This window comes from Danio rerio, chromosome 23 (genome assembly GCF_049306965.1).
Source record: "Danio rerio strain Tuebingen ecotype United States chromosome 23, GRCz12tu, whole genome shotgun sequence".
NCBI lineage: Eukaryota > Metazoa > Chordata > Actinopteri > Cypriniformes > Danionidae > Danio > Danio rerio.
Window position 1 is genome coordinate 48100001 of NC_133198.1, and position 18549 is coordinate 48118549.

Consider the following 18549-nt stretch of genomic DNA (forward strand, 5'->3'; position numbering starts at 1 on the left):
TGTGGTGATTCTACAGTTGCTATGGTAACGCATTCAAATTCATTCATTTTCTTGTCGGCTTAGTCCCTTTATTTATCCGGGGTCGCCGGCAGAATGAACCGCCAACTTATCCAGCAAGTTTTTACGCAGCGGATGCCCTTCCAGCCGCAACCCATCTCTGGGAAACATCCACACACACATTCACACACACACTCATACACTACGGACAATTTAGCCTACCCAATTCACCTGTACCACATGTCTTTGGACTGTGGGGGAAACCGGAGCACCCGGAGGAAACCCACACGAAGGCAGGGAGAACATGCAAACTCCTCACAGAAACACCAACTGAGCCAAGGTTCAAATCAGCAACCCAGCGACCTTCTTGCTGTGAGGCGACAGCACTACTACGTCACTGCCTAGTAACTGATCTGTTGTGGTGATTCTACAGTCGCTATTGTAACTATAGTAATTGATCTGTTGTGGTGATTCTACAGTTGCTATGGTAATACATCAAATATAGTAATTGATCTGTTGTGGTGATTCTACAGTTGCTATGGTGACACAACAACTATAGTAATTGATCTGTTGTGGTGATTCTACAGTTGCTATGGAAACACAACAACTACAGTAATTTGACTGTTTTGGTGATTCTACAGTCGCTATGGAAACACAACAACTATAGTAATATAAACAAAAAGCCCTACACTGTAGTTTTCTACGACTGTATGTTATTTTATACTATAATACAGCTCAGTTTACTGCAGTAAAAACTAAAGTATACTACAGTATTGAGTTGGTCTGTTTACTATAGTTAACACGACAGTGTGCTGGAGCATTCCTTAACATGATTTTGCTAATAACATATACAGTATAATACATTTTATTATAATATTTTGCACTATGAATTACTTAGAAAAGTGTGTGTGTGTGTGTGTGTGTGTGTGTGTGTGTGTGTGTGTGTGTGTGTGTGTGTGTGTGTGTGTGTGTGTGTGTGTGTGTGTGTGTGTGTGTGTGTGTGTGTGTGTGTGTGTGTGTGTGTGTGTGTGTGTGTGAGAGAGAGAGAGAGAGAGAGAGAGAGGGGAGAGAGAGTGAGTCTGCCTGTGTCTGTAATAGTGAGTGTCAGAATGTGTGTGTGTGCGCGACTGTGCGTTTCTCTCGTGTTGCCGTCATCTCCGGTTCTCTGTCTCTCATCTCTCGGTCGGGCGCGAGCTTTAATGGATCTTTAACGCGCGTGAACAAAAGCGCGCCGAACGTGTTAAAGTTCGCGGGAGCGCGTGAGGAGATTGACACTCCGATCACAGCGTGAGAAACACGGCCATAAAGCGCATCAAAACACACCACAACACTCTCAAACACTGCAATCATCCTGCTTTACGACAATTCATTCATGTCTACTCCATCATTAGGTCTGGGATTTTGTTCGGTATTTACTATGTACAGTAACAACTTAGGCTATGTGCTTTGAAACTTTTCAGATACAGGGACTTGGGAATAGTTCACTCATTTTTTTATCATTCACTCACTACTCATTTGTTTCCAAATCTGTTTGATTTGTATTAGTTGAACACAAAAGAAGATATTTTGAAGAATGCTGAAAACCTGTAACCATTGACTTCCATAGTATTTGTTTTTTTTCTACGTTGTAAAATATATCTGTATTTAAAAAAATAAATAAAAGTGTTTTCAGTTTATTTGTGGTTTTGAAATGCGTTATGGGATGTTGATCTCTGCTGTGTCGACTTTTAATGTTGAAAACTCAACTCTACAGTTTAACAAAGTGACTTTATTGACAGTTTAGTAGTTTTAAATAATATAATGTATAAAAAATAATATATAAGATAAATATGTAAAAATGACTGCTGTCAGTTTATTACAAGATATTTGTAGCATCGTTTGTACACTGTAAAAAGTTATTAGTTACTTAAAGCGAGTAAACCAATTGCCTTAAAAGCAACAAGTGAACTTTACAAAAAATAATGTAAGTAACCCTGCTGTAACTTAGAACTGTTGACTTAATATTTAATTATGCAAATTGTACTCATTGTCTTAATAAAAGTAAACTAATCACTTTTTCCAATACACCTTTATTATATTTGATTTTTCCCCAACTTTTCTGTATCGCAAAATGACATACAGTAAAATAAATCTGCTCCTCCAGACTCCTAAATTCAATACAGGCTATAACTGTAGATTTTATAGACGTAAAGAAGCACCAAATACATATTATTGGAATTATGGACGTGCTAAAATAGTCTGACACTGTAAAAAGGGATTAGTTGGTTTTAAAAAGGTGAGTACAATTGGCATAATTATAAAAATTAAGTCAACTTAACTGTTCCAAGTTACAGGGTTACTTATTTTTGTCAACTTGTTGCTTTTAAGGCAATTGGTTTACTTACTTTAAGTAACTAATAACTTTTTACCGTGTAGTTGTACAACACCGGCCCAGCCAATATGGCATTGCAAACTATTATATTCATAAAATTCACTTTTTTTAATTTATCAAGATTAAAAGTTGCTGGAAGAATGATCAAGCTTCCATAATGCAATTCAAAAGCAGAAATAAACAGGGGAAAATACTAAATAATAACATGAATCACAAAATACAGAATATTTTTACTGTGTGTTTAATCAATGGTTTCAGAATTTTAGCCTTTTTCAGAATATTCTTCAGTTTTCAAGAGAATAAAGAAACTTTTATTGGTTTAAAACCACTTAAAGGTGAGTAAATAGTGTTATTTTTCATTTTTGGGTGTGCTACAATTTTTACCAGATTTATCAAAACACCACAAGTTTTGCCACATAGGCTACAATTTATAGTTCACCCTGAAAAGAAAATTCTGCCATCATTATGTATTCACCCTTCACATGTTCAAAGCCTATGTGAGTTCCTTTCTTCTGCTGAACACAAAAGGAGATGTTTAGAAAAATGCTAGTAGCTTCCATCCATTGACTTCCATCGTGTTCGGAGTCAATATCAGCAAACAGCATTCTTCAAAATATCTTCTTTCGTGTTCAACAGAAGAAAGAAACCATTAAATTAAAATAAATTTAATTTAATTCAATTTAATTGGGCAATTTAATAAATTATATGAATAATTATCGTTATAATTTCTGTTTTTATTACTGTGAGGGTTAGGGTAAGAGTAGAGTAGACAATAATAAAATACAATTTATTGGGCAGTTTAATAAATTTTATGAATAATCTCGTTGTAATTACTGTTTTTCGTTGTTGGGATGGTTGGGTTTAGGTTTGTGGTTGGGGTACACGTTATTAAAACAGTATTAATGGTTAATTTAATAAATAACATAAATAAATCTCGTTATAATTTCTGTTTTGAGTTATTGTGATGGTTAGGTTTAGGGTTGGGGTAGGAGAAAATACAGTAAATGGTAAATTTAATAAATAATATAAATACTTCTACAGCTGTATCCCTTCTAGCAACAACCGTGTATCGTCAGCGCTGTATTCCGTTATTTTAAAAACACTGAATGAACTCATCATCACATTTTTGCTCGTCGCTCTTCATAAGCGCGCTCATGTTTCAACCGTACAGACAGCCCAGTTGACCAATAGGCGTTGTTTATTTCTAGCTGTGGGTGGGGCTTGCCGCAGTCCTCAGCCTCGCGATCATCCACCTCTGCATTCAGTCCAGAGGGAAAGTTCGCGTCGATTGAAACTCCGCGCTAGAAGTCCTTCGAATGAATTTGTCGGTGGTTTCAGTGGGATTGTACGGTGTTTCACCGAAGCGAGGAGTGGATTACAAACAACTTTAAACGGACAAAAGACGCACCGCCTGGATTAGAAAGTTTTTAATGGGAGTTTAGGGGACGCGCGCGCGTTCACGCACATACGCGCAGGATTGTATTTCAGCCCCCAAAATCGGAATTTATCCGCTTTTAGCTTAGATTTAGTCTGATGTAGTTTTATATTAACATGTTAGAAATATATCCTGCAGTCATTTAATAAAGTTTAAAGGCGAAAGTTTCCCATGAGCTGGTTCTCTGGAGATTTTACCGACAAAAGTTTTTAATTTAACGTAAACGGTCAGCGTTAAAGGTTTGTCGAAGCGGACTGATCATATCAGAGAGACTGAAGTGATCTGAATCTAATGAGCTGACAGCAGATTTCTTCAGGGTTTGAGATGGATCGTGTTTGCTGGATTATGGCTCTTTCCTGGTTCTGGATGGTGTCGACTGGACTCGTCTCGGCTGAGGAAGGTAGGATGGGTATCGATTGTCTGTTTATGAAATGTGTATTGAGTTCTGCTCTTGACATGTCAGTGTGGTTTCTATCAACTCTAGGATTAACGTTATATATAATTTTTACACTGTATTTGTCTATACTGAATGCATGTGGAGGTACAATTGTAACTGTGATTTCAATCAGTTTCAGACAAGGTGGTGACTTTTTCTGGGTCACACTTTACAATAAGGTTGAATAAGATAACGTTAACATATACTAAGATGAGCAATGCTTGTGTATCTTTTATTAATCATAGTTTAACATCTAGGAATGCATTATTAAAATGCAAAGTGGTTGTTTTTAATATTAGTTAATAGACAGGGAGTTAACATGAACAATGATTGACATTATTTTAATTAACATTAACACAGATGAGAAAATACTACAGTAAATGCATTGTTCATGGTTTATTCATGTTAGTAAACACATTAAACAGATAGTTCATACACATTTACACAATCCAAACTTTTAGGAAGAACACAAAAGAAGATAGTTTGAAGAAAGCTGAAAACCTGTAACCATTGACTTCCATAGTAGGAAAAACAATGGAAGTCAATGGTTACAGATTTCCTGCATTCTGCAAAATATCTTCATTTGTGTTCAACAGAAGAAAGAAAGTCAAACAGGTTTGGAACAAGTAAAGGGTTAGTAAATAATAACAGAAATGTCAGTTAAGGGTGAACTATCCCTTTAATATTAACTAAAGAAACCTTATTGTGTAGTGTCACATCTTTCTTATTGATATTCAGGGATGATGAATCAATATCTATTAAAGTTAATAGTGTCTTAAGATAAATAAATATATTGAAGTTCTTAACCTACTAATTGTCTGGCTGTTCATTTGAAAAACAGATTTGTAAATTAAAAACAAATATTATTGTTGATATTTTTTAAGAATACACTATTTAAGTCTGCTTGTCTATGTGTTTCTTGCTGTTTTTAGTCAGTGATTGTGTGTGTGTGGGACTGGGCTGTACAGCAGATTGTGTGTGTATGTAAAGCGCTGTGTGCATTCTTGATTTCATTAGAGGTTCCTCAAGTCAGTGTTTTGCTTTCTATGATCTTGTAAGTGCCAGAAAACACACGCAGGCTTCCAGACGCTTGTTTGTGGACCTCGTGAAGGTTCATCTCGTGATCATTAACCCACAGCTAGTGTTTTCAGAGAGACTCACTCTTTTATTGCTTTTGTGTGTGTGTGTGTGTGTGTGTGTGTGTAAATATGTTGTGTGAGAGAGTGTGTGCACAAGTGTGTGTGTGTGTATGCGTGAATATGTGTGTAATAGAGATGGTGTATGTGTGTTTGTGTGTAAATATTTTGTGTGAGAGTGTGAATGTGTGCAAGAGTCTATATGTGTGTACTGTGTATGCGAGAGTGTGTGTGTCCGTGCATGTATTTGTGCGTGTAAATATTTTGTGTTAGAGAGTGTGTGCACAAGTGTGTGTGTGTGTATGCGTGAATGTGTGCATATGTGTGAGAGAGATGGTGTGTAAGTGTTTGTGTGTAAATATGTTGTGTGAGAGAGTGTCTATGTGAGTGTGTGTGTGTGCGAGCGTGAATGTGTGCGAGAGTCTATGTGTGTACTGTGTATGTGAATGTGTGTGTGTGGGCACATGTATTTGTGTGTGTAAATATGTTGTGTAAGAAAGTGTGTGTATGTGAGTGTGTAAATATGTTGTGTGAGAGAGTAGTGTGAGCGTGAATGTGTGCAAAAGTCTATATATGTGTACTGTGAATGTGAGTGTGTTTGCGTGCGTGTGTGTGTGAGTGTGTCTTTGAGAGTGTATGTGTTTGAGAATGTGTGTGTGATTTGAGTGTGTAAGAATTTGTATGTGAGTGTGTTTGCGTGAGTGAGTTTGTCTGTGTGTGTTATAGAGTGTGCAATGTGTGTGTGTGTGTGTGTGTTTGTAAGTGTGTGGGTGTGTTGGAGAGTATGTACATGTGTGCGTGTATATAAGTGCAAGTGTGTGTGTGTGAGAGAGAGAGAGATAGCATGTCATATATACATATATATGTGTGTGTGTGTGTGTGTGTGTGTGTGTGTGTGTGTGTGTGTGTGATAGAGAGAGTGTGTCAGGAATTCGTTCCACGTTTCATGGCGCTCCAGGACACCTGGAGTCCCGCAGAGCAAATCAGTTCCGGAATCATCCAATAACAGCAGAAATGCCATCAGTGTCCGATCCAATCACACACACACACACACACACTGACTGACTGAGTAAATTATAATGCCACCTAAAACACTGCATCGTCATCAAATAACCCGTGCAGAAAGTTTAATCTGAGCACAAACTAAAATATCAGGCCACACTTTCATTTATTGAACAATAGCAACTCAACACAAAATACCTAACAAAATGACTTACACCTTGGGTATGGTAAAACAGAACATTTTAGCGCTTTTAAAACCTTGACTTTTCCAAAATGTGTTTAACCAGCCTGACCTCACGAGGAAACGTAAGTATTTTACGTTTTGTCAGTTTAGTGGCTAATTTGTACGAATTCGTACAAGTTCAGTCGTAAGAAAATGTAGGATTTTTAAAGGAGGCGTGGCACCCACCCCCAACCCCAACCGTCACTCGGTGATAAGCAAATCGTACTAAAGTGTACCAGTTAGATCATACAAATTCTTACGAATTAGCCTCTGAATCAAAAAGTTACGAATTGCCGTTAGATTGCATTGGTCAAACCTTTAAACTGGTTATCGTCCCATGCCTAGTTATGTTATACTGTTATTGCTTGACATAATCAACATTATATAAAGCGCTATAGACATGAACATACTTGGCGCACATTAACACACGTCACTGTTGTATTTTATAATGTCAAGCATCTAATAATCATAATTCAATATTTATTAATGCATTATTAAAATTCAAAGTTAACATAGCTAATGCATTGTTGAGTTAACAAAAACTAACAATACATGTCTTCATTATTAATAGGCGTGGGACGATAACTGTTTTCAAGGTATACCGCGGTTTGGAAAAGTCAATGTTTTAAAGCCGCCGAAATTTTCTGTAATACCTGGAATGTGTACGATTTTTTTTTTTATTTACGTTTTTTTTTTTTTTTTGGACAGCAGTATCTCTAGCAAATAAAATATCTTAAGAGGCCATTTTAAAATGTACAGAAATCTGTGTTTATGAAACTAATAAAGACAGCAGAAGTCAATGATTAACTTAAATCATTCAGCCTGATGTGTTTACTGCTCTAAATTATATTAAATGTTTCACAAAATAAAGTCTATTGTGTTCAAAGGGGAAAAAGGTTTTTGTTTTTTACCCAGACATTTAAAAGAACTTATTTTAAAGCAGTAAACGCAATACCTTTATACTGTGAAACTGTAGTACTTTTATCCAATGTTATCATGCCGTCAGAATCTTATACCGGCCCATGCCTAATTATCAATTAACATTACTAAGATTAATAAATACTGTAATAAAGGTGTTGTTCATTGTTTGTTCATGTTAGTTAACACTAACTAAAACCTTAATTTGCATATTAAACACTTTAAAAATATATCTCTAAATTTGCATTTTTTTGGATTTTATTATTATTATTATTTTATTATTATTTCTTGGTTTTATTATTTTTTATTTTTCCACATTTATTTCTGCTTTTAAATTGCACTATGGGACCTTGATCTTTCTTCACAACAACTTTTAAGCTTTAATAAGTGTGAAAAAGTGACTTTTATGAACATTTTTAATAGATTTTTAATCTGGGTTTGTGTTGTTTATTACGCTACAGAAACCTTGTCATAAACTGCAGAACATTTTCAATCATTTTACACTCCTCTATACATTACATCTGACACTTTATATTATTTTAAACCACTAAAAAGTTAATAAAAGTCTCTTTGTTAAACTGTAGAGTTGAAGCTTCAACATTAAAACTGGACAGAGCAGAGATCAACATCCCAAAATGCAATTCACAACCATAAATAAGCCAAAAAATACAGATTTTTTACAGTGTATTTACCTTGACACACACACAAACACATTCCCAGACATCATAATTAACTTAAACCGGTCTGCTTTTCGAGGTGTTCAGCAATTCTCGGACAGCTCTTTTTTTGTGTGTTGTATTATTTCCAAGAAATACACAGCAGTCGCATTAATTAACCTGAAACTCTGACACAACAACAGCACCGAGCGGCCTCCGTGTAGCGTCCACTAATGCCCGTGTTCTCCTGCGCTCGCTCATTACGAGACTTTCATTTGTCCTCCTGTAAGATCAACAGTATCTGACAGTGTCCAAATAAAGTGGACGCGTCCAGCAGAGAGACGGATGAAGGAACGGCTCTTAAATCAGGGTGAGCCATGTCCCGCTCTCAGCGCAAGATTTACACCAGCCTTTGAGCTTTTTTACACGTCCGTGCGACAGGAAGAGCTCATAAAACAGACCAAAGTCAAACCAAATAATTGGAAGCTTTTGAGTGTGGAAAAGTCATCTCGTGAGCTCATGCTATCAGAGAGAAAGAGAGAGTGTGTGTGTGTGTTTTAGGATTTTACAAGGTATAGTTTCTGCATTGACATCGCACTGTGTTTCCAGCATCATGCTGCTCTAGTGTGTGTGTGTGTGTGTGTGTTTATGTGTGTGTGTGTGTGTGTGTGTGTGTGTGTGTTTGTGTGTGTGTGTGTGTGTGTGTGTGTGTGTGTGTGTGTGTGTGTGTGTGTGTGTGTGATTTGGTGCTGGTGAAGTTAACCAGCTGTGTTAGTTAATCTGGTGGGCTGGTCACCCGGCTCAAGTCTATTGTGGAGGAACAATAGAGCGGCAGAAGAAGCTTACGGCTCTCAGAGCACCAGCGCTGCTCCTCAAAGCACATAAAGAGCTGCTTCAGTACGGTGAACTCCAGAGAAACACGGTAAATCACTGTGTGTTTCTGCACAGCTGCTCTCGCTGAGGCAAACCCAGGACATTTGGCTTTCAAATGCTGCGTTCTGCTCTTTTGTGTGTGTGTGTCTGTGTGTGTGTCAGAGGTTAATAGACTAAATAAACCATACAAAAACACCTGCATCTCTTAAATTAAAGTTGACTGAGATAAAACACTTTTATTTTCTGCTTTAGTGGAAAAAATGTGAAAATTTAAATTAGTTTAAAGGTTTTTTCCAACTTAATTCATTGCTAAAAAACTAAGTTGACTGAGATAAAACTTGCTTTTATTTCTGCTTTACTGATTTAAAAGTGTTTTTTTTCCAAGTTAATTTATTGCTAAAAATTACAGTTGATTGAGATAACATGGACTTTTATTTCAGCTGCAAAGAACCGAAAACTTTAATTACTTCAAGTTTTCAACTTAATTCATTGCTAAAGGTTTAACTTGACTGACATTAATCATACTTTCATCATAGTTTTATTAAGCTTTCTGCTTAAAAAATAAGACACATGTCGACACATACTCCAGTGCTCACAGGAACCCGAGTTTGATTCCCACCTCGAGGTCTTTTGCCGATGCTTTCCCTCTCTCTGATCCCAACACTTTCCTGTCAATTCTCTCTACTGTCTTAAAGGTGAACATCTCTAATAAATAAATGTGAAAACTTTAAATTTAAGTTGACTGAGATAAGTTTTCTGCTTAAGCAATAAAGTAAAAACGTAAATTAGTTCATAGTAAGTTTATTTTTCAAATTAATTCTTTGCTAAAACTTTTGTTAGCAATATTTTTATTTAAAAAACTAATCTTTAAATGCGTAAAGGAGGTTCTTGTTAACTTATTTCATTGCTAAAATTAAAAAATATTTTAATTTTCTTTGATTAAAGAAGTTGATTTGTGAAGTTCATCCGGTGTTTAAAGGCAGTTTTATGACAAAACTGCATAGACAAAATGTACAAAACAAAACAAAATTACCTTCAAAAAAAATGACGTAACCTTTAACTAAAATGTAATTATTGACTAAATTTTATCATATTATAATTCTTTAATATTTTCTTTTTTTGTAACATGTTTAAGGTCATCAAAATGAATGTACAATGTGCTTTTACAAGCATAATCAGAGGTGACTTTTACAAAAATGTTCAATGGTTTATAGTGCAAATGCACTACAGCAGTATTTCTCAAACTCTTTTCATCAAGCATCACCTCAGAAAAATAGTGTCTCCCAGTACCATCATAATGAGCAGTGTTGAGATACAGTCGCTTAGTGGACCCAGTAAAGCAGCTACAGCTCTGTACAGTTCTAAAATAATGTTCAGATTGAACATTAACTCTGTAATGTGCTTATATGTAAAAACAATAATAAAAATGGAAACATTTAAATTAAAATGTGCTTTTAAAAGTTTAAAATGATAGGTTACTGTTCTTAAAATGTAAAAAAAACTCCTATACTTAAATGTAAAGTGTTAACGTATATAGGCCTATTTATTAACCTCATTTAACACCTGTAAAATAGGCTATATGTCCTCATATTCCAATATAAACCATGTCTGATAAACTTTTAAATATATGTAGCATTTGTTGTACATACTGTATGACATATTTGATTATTCCTTGTACCACTAGAAGGAAGCCTGCGTACCACTAATGGTACACGTACCACAGTTTGAGAACCACTGCACTACAGCATCAAATCATAAACAATAGTAGCAAATAGGTTTACAAAAAATGTACTAAATAAATGAATACAATAATTTTTAAAGGGCAAATAATAATAAAAAATTATAGTAATCCTTAAAAAAAAGTAAATAAATCAATAGATAGATGGAGGTGAAGAAAAAAAGAAGGAAAAGGGAAACTTCAAACCATTTATAAGTATTAATATTGGTGATTAAATATTTTTATTTTTATTTTTAAAACTTTTTTTAGATGTTCCAAGCCGATGCTTCTCATTTGTGTTTAGTTTAATGCAAACAAAAAAATCACACAACAGAGAAAACTACGTAGACGTATTTTATAAAGCAAATAAATAAATGGGCAAAAACTTCCAACAGTGTTACTCAAACTTTAACAACATTAATGAACAAATAAAAACTATACAGACATTTCTGAATAGAAAATAAAAACTGACAAACATGACTAGATCTATGAAAATGAAGCTGAATATCTATCAAACAAATGCACAATGTTGTTATAAATGGCAGCATGTGTGTGCATTTGTGTCTGTCAATGTGTCTGTGTGAGAATGTGTGTGCGCGTATGTGAATGCATGTGTGTGAATGTGCTTATGTGTGTGTGTGTGAGAGGTGGTCTCGATCTCCATCAATCCTGTTAAACAGATTGTCCTCAGCAGTGAGAGATAAAGCGGGATTATCATCGGCTGTGACCTCCGACCTCTCCATCTTTTTCCTCTTTAAGGGCTTTTTCCTCAATCTCCTCAACTCAGATTTGCTTTAAACGGATTAAAAGTTAAAGGAGCCGTTTCTTTTCTCATTCACACTCAATCTGCTTTTGATCCGCTTCTCATTCACACTGCTCACTTCACTATCGGCACTTCGCATCAGAAGGCAGTGTTTGCACAGATGGGGATGTTCTGTTTCTGCAGTTTGGGTAACTATTTTGCAGTGATGGAAATAAGTATTGAACATATTCATGTTTTTTCTTGGGAATAATATTTGTAAAGGAGCTGCTGACATGGAATTGAACCCGATTCTGGTAAAAACCCAAACAATACACAGGGTTCAACGCTAAGAATTTTTTCTACTGGGCCAATTTGGCCAGTGGTTGAGATTTTTACTTGCCCTGCCAAAGTTTTCACTGGCCCCACCAAAAAAAAAAAAAGTTAATAACTATTTTTTAGCCACATATTTTAAATAATGTGGCAAAATGATGTCTGTGAATCTAGAATTTAAACATTTAAAATGATAATAAATGTATAATGAGCAAAATTCTAGATTTTATGCAAACGAAAGAGCAGTATGGAAAATGGGCTGGTGTTTTATTGCAATTCTAAATTATTATTATGATTATTATTATTTTTTTATTTTTATTTTTTTTTTTATTCTAAATAATTTTTATAAAAATGGCTTGCCAAACTGACGACAATTCTTTTTTGTTTTTATTATTTCTTAAATTTGTACCCATGTAATTGTCTGCTTCCAAGACTTTAAATACAGACATTTGATGTTGCCGCCATGTTGCCATCTTTTGGCTGTACCAGCCTGATCTCACGAGAAAACGTAAGTATTTTACGTTTTGGCTAATTCGTACGAGTTCAGTCGTAAGAAAATGTACGATTTTAAAAAGGAGGCGTGGCACCTAACCCCACCCCTAAACCCAACCGTCATTGGGGGATATGCAAATCGTACTAAAATGTACGAATTAGATCGTACGAATTTGTACGAATTAGCCACTAAATGAAAAAGTTACGAATTGCCTTGAGATTGTGTTGGCTGTACTGGTTGTTACCAGGTTATGGAAAAAAATAACGTGCTCATCGTTACTGGCGGATAGGGGCCAGTGATACCCTGAGCCCTGATACACATTAGAAAGATTATTTGTGTGTAATACGAATGAAATGACAGAAAGAGAAACAGCTGAACTACTGAACTGTGTTTAATAGTCATTGTATAACAGTAGTTTCTTCAGCAGGCAATCAAACATATATATTGCTTAAGGGGGCTAATAATATTGACCTTAAAATATTTAAACCTGCTTTTATTCCAGCCAAAATAAAACAAATAGACTTTTTCCAGAAGAAAAAATATTAGAGGAGATACTGCGAAAAAATTCCTCTCTTAAACATAATTTGGGAAATATTTAAATAATTTAATATTTGAATAATTTATTAAAGCAGATCAGAATGAAATACATTTGTTGACCACTGTAGAAGTTCTTCCAGCTTTGTCAACTTCTGCGTCTCCAAACCCTGAAAATGTGTAAACGGTCATATTATCTTTTGTCAGTGCTGATTTTGGTTTGGTTCAGGGGAGTTTCGGGTTGCTACGGAAAACGTTATTTGAAGGGAACCCTGAGTGTGTGTGTGTGTGAGTGGGTTTGAATGGAGTCTGTTGCTGCCAGAATGTTTGTTTTGGAGAGCTTGTCAAGCTTGTTAGCGTAATTAAACTGAGAGCATCTGGAACACAGCCTAATTAAGCCATCCCCAGCCAATCACATGCCTCATTACCTCTCATCCAATCAGATGCCAGATGGGAGGAGCCGGAGTGTTGTTGTGTGTGTGCGTTTCTGTTTATTAAGAAAGGACACCCAGATTGATGTTGTTTGTTTTTTGTTGTTGTCGTATTTTAACTGATGGGCAGCACTGTGGCTCAGTGGTTAGCACTGTTGCCTCACAGCAAGAAGGTCGCTGGTTTGAGTCACGGCTGTTTTAAGTGGTCATTTCTGTGTGGAGTTTGCATGTTCTCCTTGTGTTGGCGTGGGTTTCCTCCCGGTGCTCTGGTTTTCCCCTATGGTCCAAACACTGTCCAGTAAAACATCAGATATGGGGACAAAGCTACTGTAACACTGCAGCGTGGGGCTTTAATAGATTCTGTCATTTGTTTATTGGTGTTTATTTAGTGTGTGTGGGTGACAGAGAGAGAGTGAGTGTGTGTAAGAGAGGGCGATAGAGTGTGTGTTTGTGTGAGGGTGTGTGTCTATGTAAGTGTGTGTGTGTGTGTGTGTGTGTGTGTGTGTGTGTGTGTATGTGTGTATGTGTGTGTAAAATGTATGTATATGTGTGTACTCACTTGTGTGTGTGTATATGGATATATCTGTGCGTGTGTGTGTGTGTGTGTGTGTGTGAGAGAGAGTTTGTTGTGTGTATGTGTGTATTTATGTGTTTGTAATGTGAATGTATATGTGTGTGTGTGTGTGTGTATTTATGTGTGCGTGGACTGTGCGTGTAAGTGTGTATTTATGTGTTTGTGAATGTGTGTGTGTTTGGGAGTCTGTGTGTGCATGTGTGTGTTTGTGAATGTGTATTTGCGAGTTTATGTTTGTGTATTTATGTGTGTTTGTGTGTGCGATTGTGCATCTGTGTGTATGTATGTAATTATGTGAGTGTGTGTGTGTAAGTGTGTTTGTGAGTCTCTGTTCATGTGTGTGCATGTATGTGTGTATATATTATGTGTTTGTGTGTGTGTTTGTGAGTGTATGTTTGAGAGTGTATGTGTGTACAGTATGTATGTGTGTGTGGGTGAGGGTTTGTTTGTGTGTGGGAGTGTGTGTTTGCGAGTCTGTGTTCGTGTGTGTGCATGTGTGTGTTTGAGTGTATGTGTGTGTGTTTGTATATATATGTGTGTATTTATGTGCATCTTTGTGTATGTTCATATTTATGTGAGTGTGTGTGTTTGTTTGTGTTTGTGAATGTATATGCATATATATGTGTGTGAGTGAGTGAGTGTGTGTGTGTGTATGTGTGTGTGTGAACTGCTGGATCTTCTTCAAGTTCTCAGTCTGTCAGTCTCACTCTGTAATTAGCGATGAGTTGATTAGAGGTGTGTGTGTATGTGTGTGTGTGCGCTTCTGTGTGTGTATGCGCACTTTTGTGTGTATGTGTGGGTGTGTGTGTGTGTCCAGTGTGAGCTGTAATTTTGCTGTTCCGCTCGACGGACACTCAGGAATGAGCAGGAATTCTGCCAGCGTGCGTGCCTGTGTGTGTGTGTGTGTGTGTGTGTGTGTGTGTGTGTGTGTGTGTGTGTGTGTGTGTGTGTGTGTGTGTGTGTGTGTGTGTGTGTGTGTGTGTAATAAATGAAAATGTCACTCGATCACTCCTCTGGCTCTGAACTCTCTCCTGGGTATGATTGTGTTTTCACTGGAAACAATGGAAGAGAGAGACAGACAGACAGACAGAATGCTGGGACATTTCCCGCTCCTCCCAGCTTCTTCCTATTCTTTGTGTAAAAGGGTCCGCGCTGGTCAAACTCGCTGCTGTTTGACGTGTCGCGTTCATCAGGACACATCAGATGGAAAGAGTTTACAGGTTCAGATGTGAACCCGGGCGTTGAAATGTGCTAGCGCTGGTGTTTTCACAGCATTAGCAGACGCTCATTCAGAGGAAACGCTCATCATAAACACATCACACTGCGGCGGCTGTGAATGTGGATCAAATCAAAACTGCGCAAATCACTGCTATCATCAATCCCCCGCTTCTAATTACAGGACTTGATTTGTTTTAGGCCTGCACGATACTGGAAACCAATCTGACAATGAGAGATTTCGTTTTTTATGCAATATATAGACTATTGTGAAATGATCCATGTGTAGAAATACTAGTTACTCAAAGGTGCAGTAGGTGGTATAATAGCTTAGAAATTTTACGACTCTCCCTTGTCATCCAAAACCACGTCTCCTTAAGTCATGAACAGGCGAGTGCGCACTGATTAGATATAACACTAGATCAGAGCTATTCAATTGGCGGCCCGCGGGCCGAACCCGGTCCCCGAGGCAATTTGTTCTGGCCCTCCAAATAGTGTGACCAAGACATAAAAATAAATTTAGTTTAGTCGAAAAACGACCGCTATAGCTATGAAGTGACGTGCGTCTATTCAATTCAGAAAACATTTGGATATGTTTTGTAGAAAACGCCTTTTGCACAATGCACTGTAATCATTAATAGGGATGCAACGATTAGCTTATTTCACTATTAATTGCGCTTTAATTCGTCACAGTTAATTAATCGTAAAGGCTTCTCTAAGCCGCATTTCTGTTGCACGGAAAAGTTATGACAAGTTGCCAACTGAGCGCTAGTTTCAAGTTTCAAGTATGTACAGCGTGGCTAATATGCACACACACCGGATTAACTATAGCAGCAGCCGTTCCCATATCATGTCTTTTCCGCTTGCAAGCAGGGCCGGCGCGTCCAAAGAGGGCGGCAGAATAGAGAAGGCGGCTTCTGCGACACTACCCTCACCACCCGCGCCCTCTGTTATATCCGCGTCTAGGGCGGCAGAATGTAGAGGACGGCGTTCCAGACACTACCCTCACCACCCGCGCCCTCAGTTATATCCGCGTCTAGGGCGGCAGAATAGAGAGGGTGGCGTTCACGACACTACCCTCACCACCTGCCCCCTTGATTATATCTGCATTTAGGGCGGCAGAATAGAGAGGGCGGCGTCCCAGACACTACCTTTACCACCCACGCCCTCAGTTATATCCGCGTCTAGGGCGGCAGAATAGAGAGGGCAGCGTCCCAGACACTACCCTTACCACCCGTCCCCTCAGTTATATATATCCGCGTGTATGGCGGCAGAATGGAGAGGGCGGCGTCCGCAACACTACCCTTACCACCCGTCCCCTCAGTTATATATCCGCGTGTATGGCGGCAGAATGGAGAGGGCGGCGTCCGCAACACTACTCTCACCACCCGCGTCCTCGGTTATATCCGCGTCTAGGTTGGCACAATAGAGAGGGCGGCATCCCCGACACTACCCTCACCACCCGCGCCCTTGGTTATGTCCGCGTATAGGGCAGCAGAATAGAAAGGGCAGCGTCCCCGACACTACCCTTACCACCCGCGCCCTCGGATATATCCGCGTCTAGGGTGGCAGAATAGAGAGGCCGGCGTCCCCAACACTGAATGTAAGAAGAAGCCTACTTGAGCAATGCACTGCTTTTGTTGTGCGATTTGCAACATTTTGAATGTTTGTAAACAAACAAAAAAAAAGTCAACTGGAGAATGCAATTGTTTTAAAACACATTATGTTAACATTTCAATGTAGAAAAAGCCAACGTGGCTGTCTTTATGGGCACAAATACAGCATATGGGCTCTTATATGTAGTTGTGTCATCACTGATATAGCAAGTTATATCTCTCCGGCCCTTCATTTGGGATGCTTTTCATGAACCGGCCCCCATGACAAACTAATTGAATAGCCCTGCACTAGATCATGTCATTCACCAGTTAGAAAACTCTATGGAGACACGCTTTTTATCAAGCGGAGTTGTTGACAGGCCAGCGGGTGCAGGTTTATATTTCCCTAAAACTGTCACAGCTAGTGATGCAACGATTAACCGGTTTCACCATTAACCACGAATTAATTCGTCACGGTTAATTAATCGTAAAGGCTTCTCAACATTACGTTTCTGCAAGGAACAAAACTGCAGCAGCTAAAAGTTATGCCAACTGTGCGCTAGTTTGTACACCAAGACTAATAACCTCACACACTAGACTAACTATGACTGGGGCTATTAACTAAGGCAAGCTCGTGCAAGTTCGTTATTTCCAATAGAGGCATGCACACCCGACGCAACACGCTCACGATTTTCAGGCGCACTAGTTGATATGACGGGGCTTTTGTGACCGCAGGAGTTGCAAAAAGTTTGAGGAAGAAGCAATGGAAAGTACACCGATTTGCAAACCCACTTAAAGTTACAAATAATGGCGCTGATGAGAACGATCATGTGGCGAATGCCAGCAGAGATCAACCAAGTGTTTTCGGAGAGAGTGCTGAAAGACTCAAGCCTGTTTCACACCGCAAGCGTGAGCAGAGCATGCTTTTTTTGGCGTCTATGTTAACAGATAAGAGCTTTCATACTGAACACAGAAGCAGTGCATCAGCACAAGGTGTGAGCGTTGTTGAAGTAGCAGGGTCTGTTTTTGCTGGTGCATTGATAATGACCAAAAACATTGGATGCAATTTTACCCAATAAATGCATCGATAATATACTCTGATTTTTAAATATTCAGTTAATTAAACTTAAACAAAAAAAACTTCTGTGAGGCCCTAAACTACTTTATATTAAGGGTGTCACGATCCTCCAAATCCTCGATTCGATTACACTTTCGATTCTAAAGTCACGGTTTGATTTTCGATTAAAGAAAAAAAATGTAACAAAATCATAAACAAATCATACAGTAAATGAATAATAAGTTACACACATAATTACCACCTGTCAATCACTTTTTCTGCGGGACTCGTGAATAGGCAGTGATCTGTGTCTTTATAATGGCGTCGGTAAAAAAGGTGCACAACCAACAGGAACTAGCCAACAGTATCTGAGGTGTTTGCTAAAATGACCAAGTACAAGTGTGAAAGTTAAAGATTGAAGCAGTCTACTGACCCGCTGACTGCATGGACCCGCTGTCTCGAGCGCACGACAATGTGTGTGCGTCTCTGTGTGTCCCCGCCAGTGTGGATGTGGATCGTTGTCGTTATACAATGACATTTAAAAACTAAGACCTATTAATGTAAACAGGGCCTGAGTGTGTATTTTTCGCGAGCGGATTTGCAACGGGGGCGGGGCGGGGCGGAAGATCGCGATCCCTGCATTCGTCTAATGGCCCAACCCTAATGCTTGCAAACTGTATTTTTTTGGTGTGAACACAAATTTTGTCAACATAACTCACTGGAAATCCAAAGCACTTTCACACCAGCGACTTCATTGAAAGAGGAGAGGGTTTAAGCTCTGTCGATGGGTCTCCTGCGTCTGCAGTTCAACAAG

At 38.1% G+C, this 18549-nt stretch overlaps 1 protein-coding gene across 1 annotated transcript in view; it reads left to right on the forward strand.

The window, feature by feature from the left end:
• Positions 1–4127: 4127 nt before the first annotated feature.
• ephb4b (eph receptor B4b) overlaps positions 4128–18549 on the forward strand; it is a 46794-nt gene continuing 32372 nt past the window's right edge. The window contains 1 exon segment of the mRNA NM_131417.1: positions 4128–4203. Coding sequence (NP_571492.1) covers positions 4128–4203 — 76 coding nt within the window.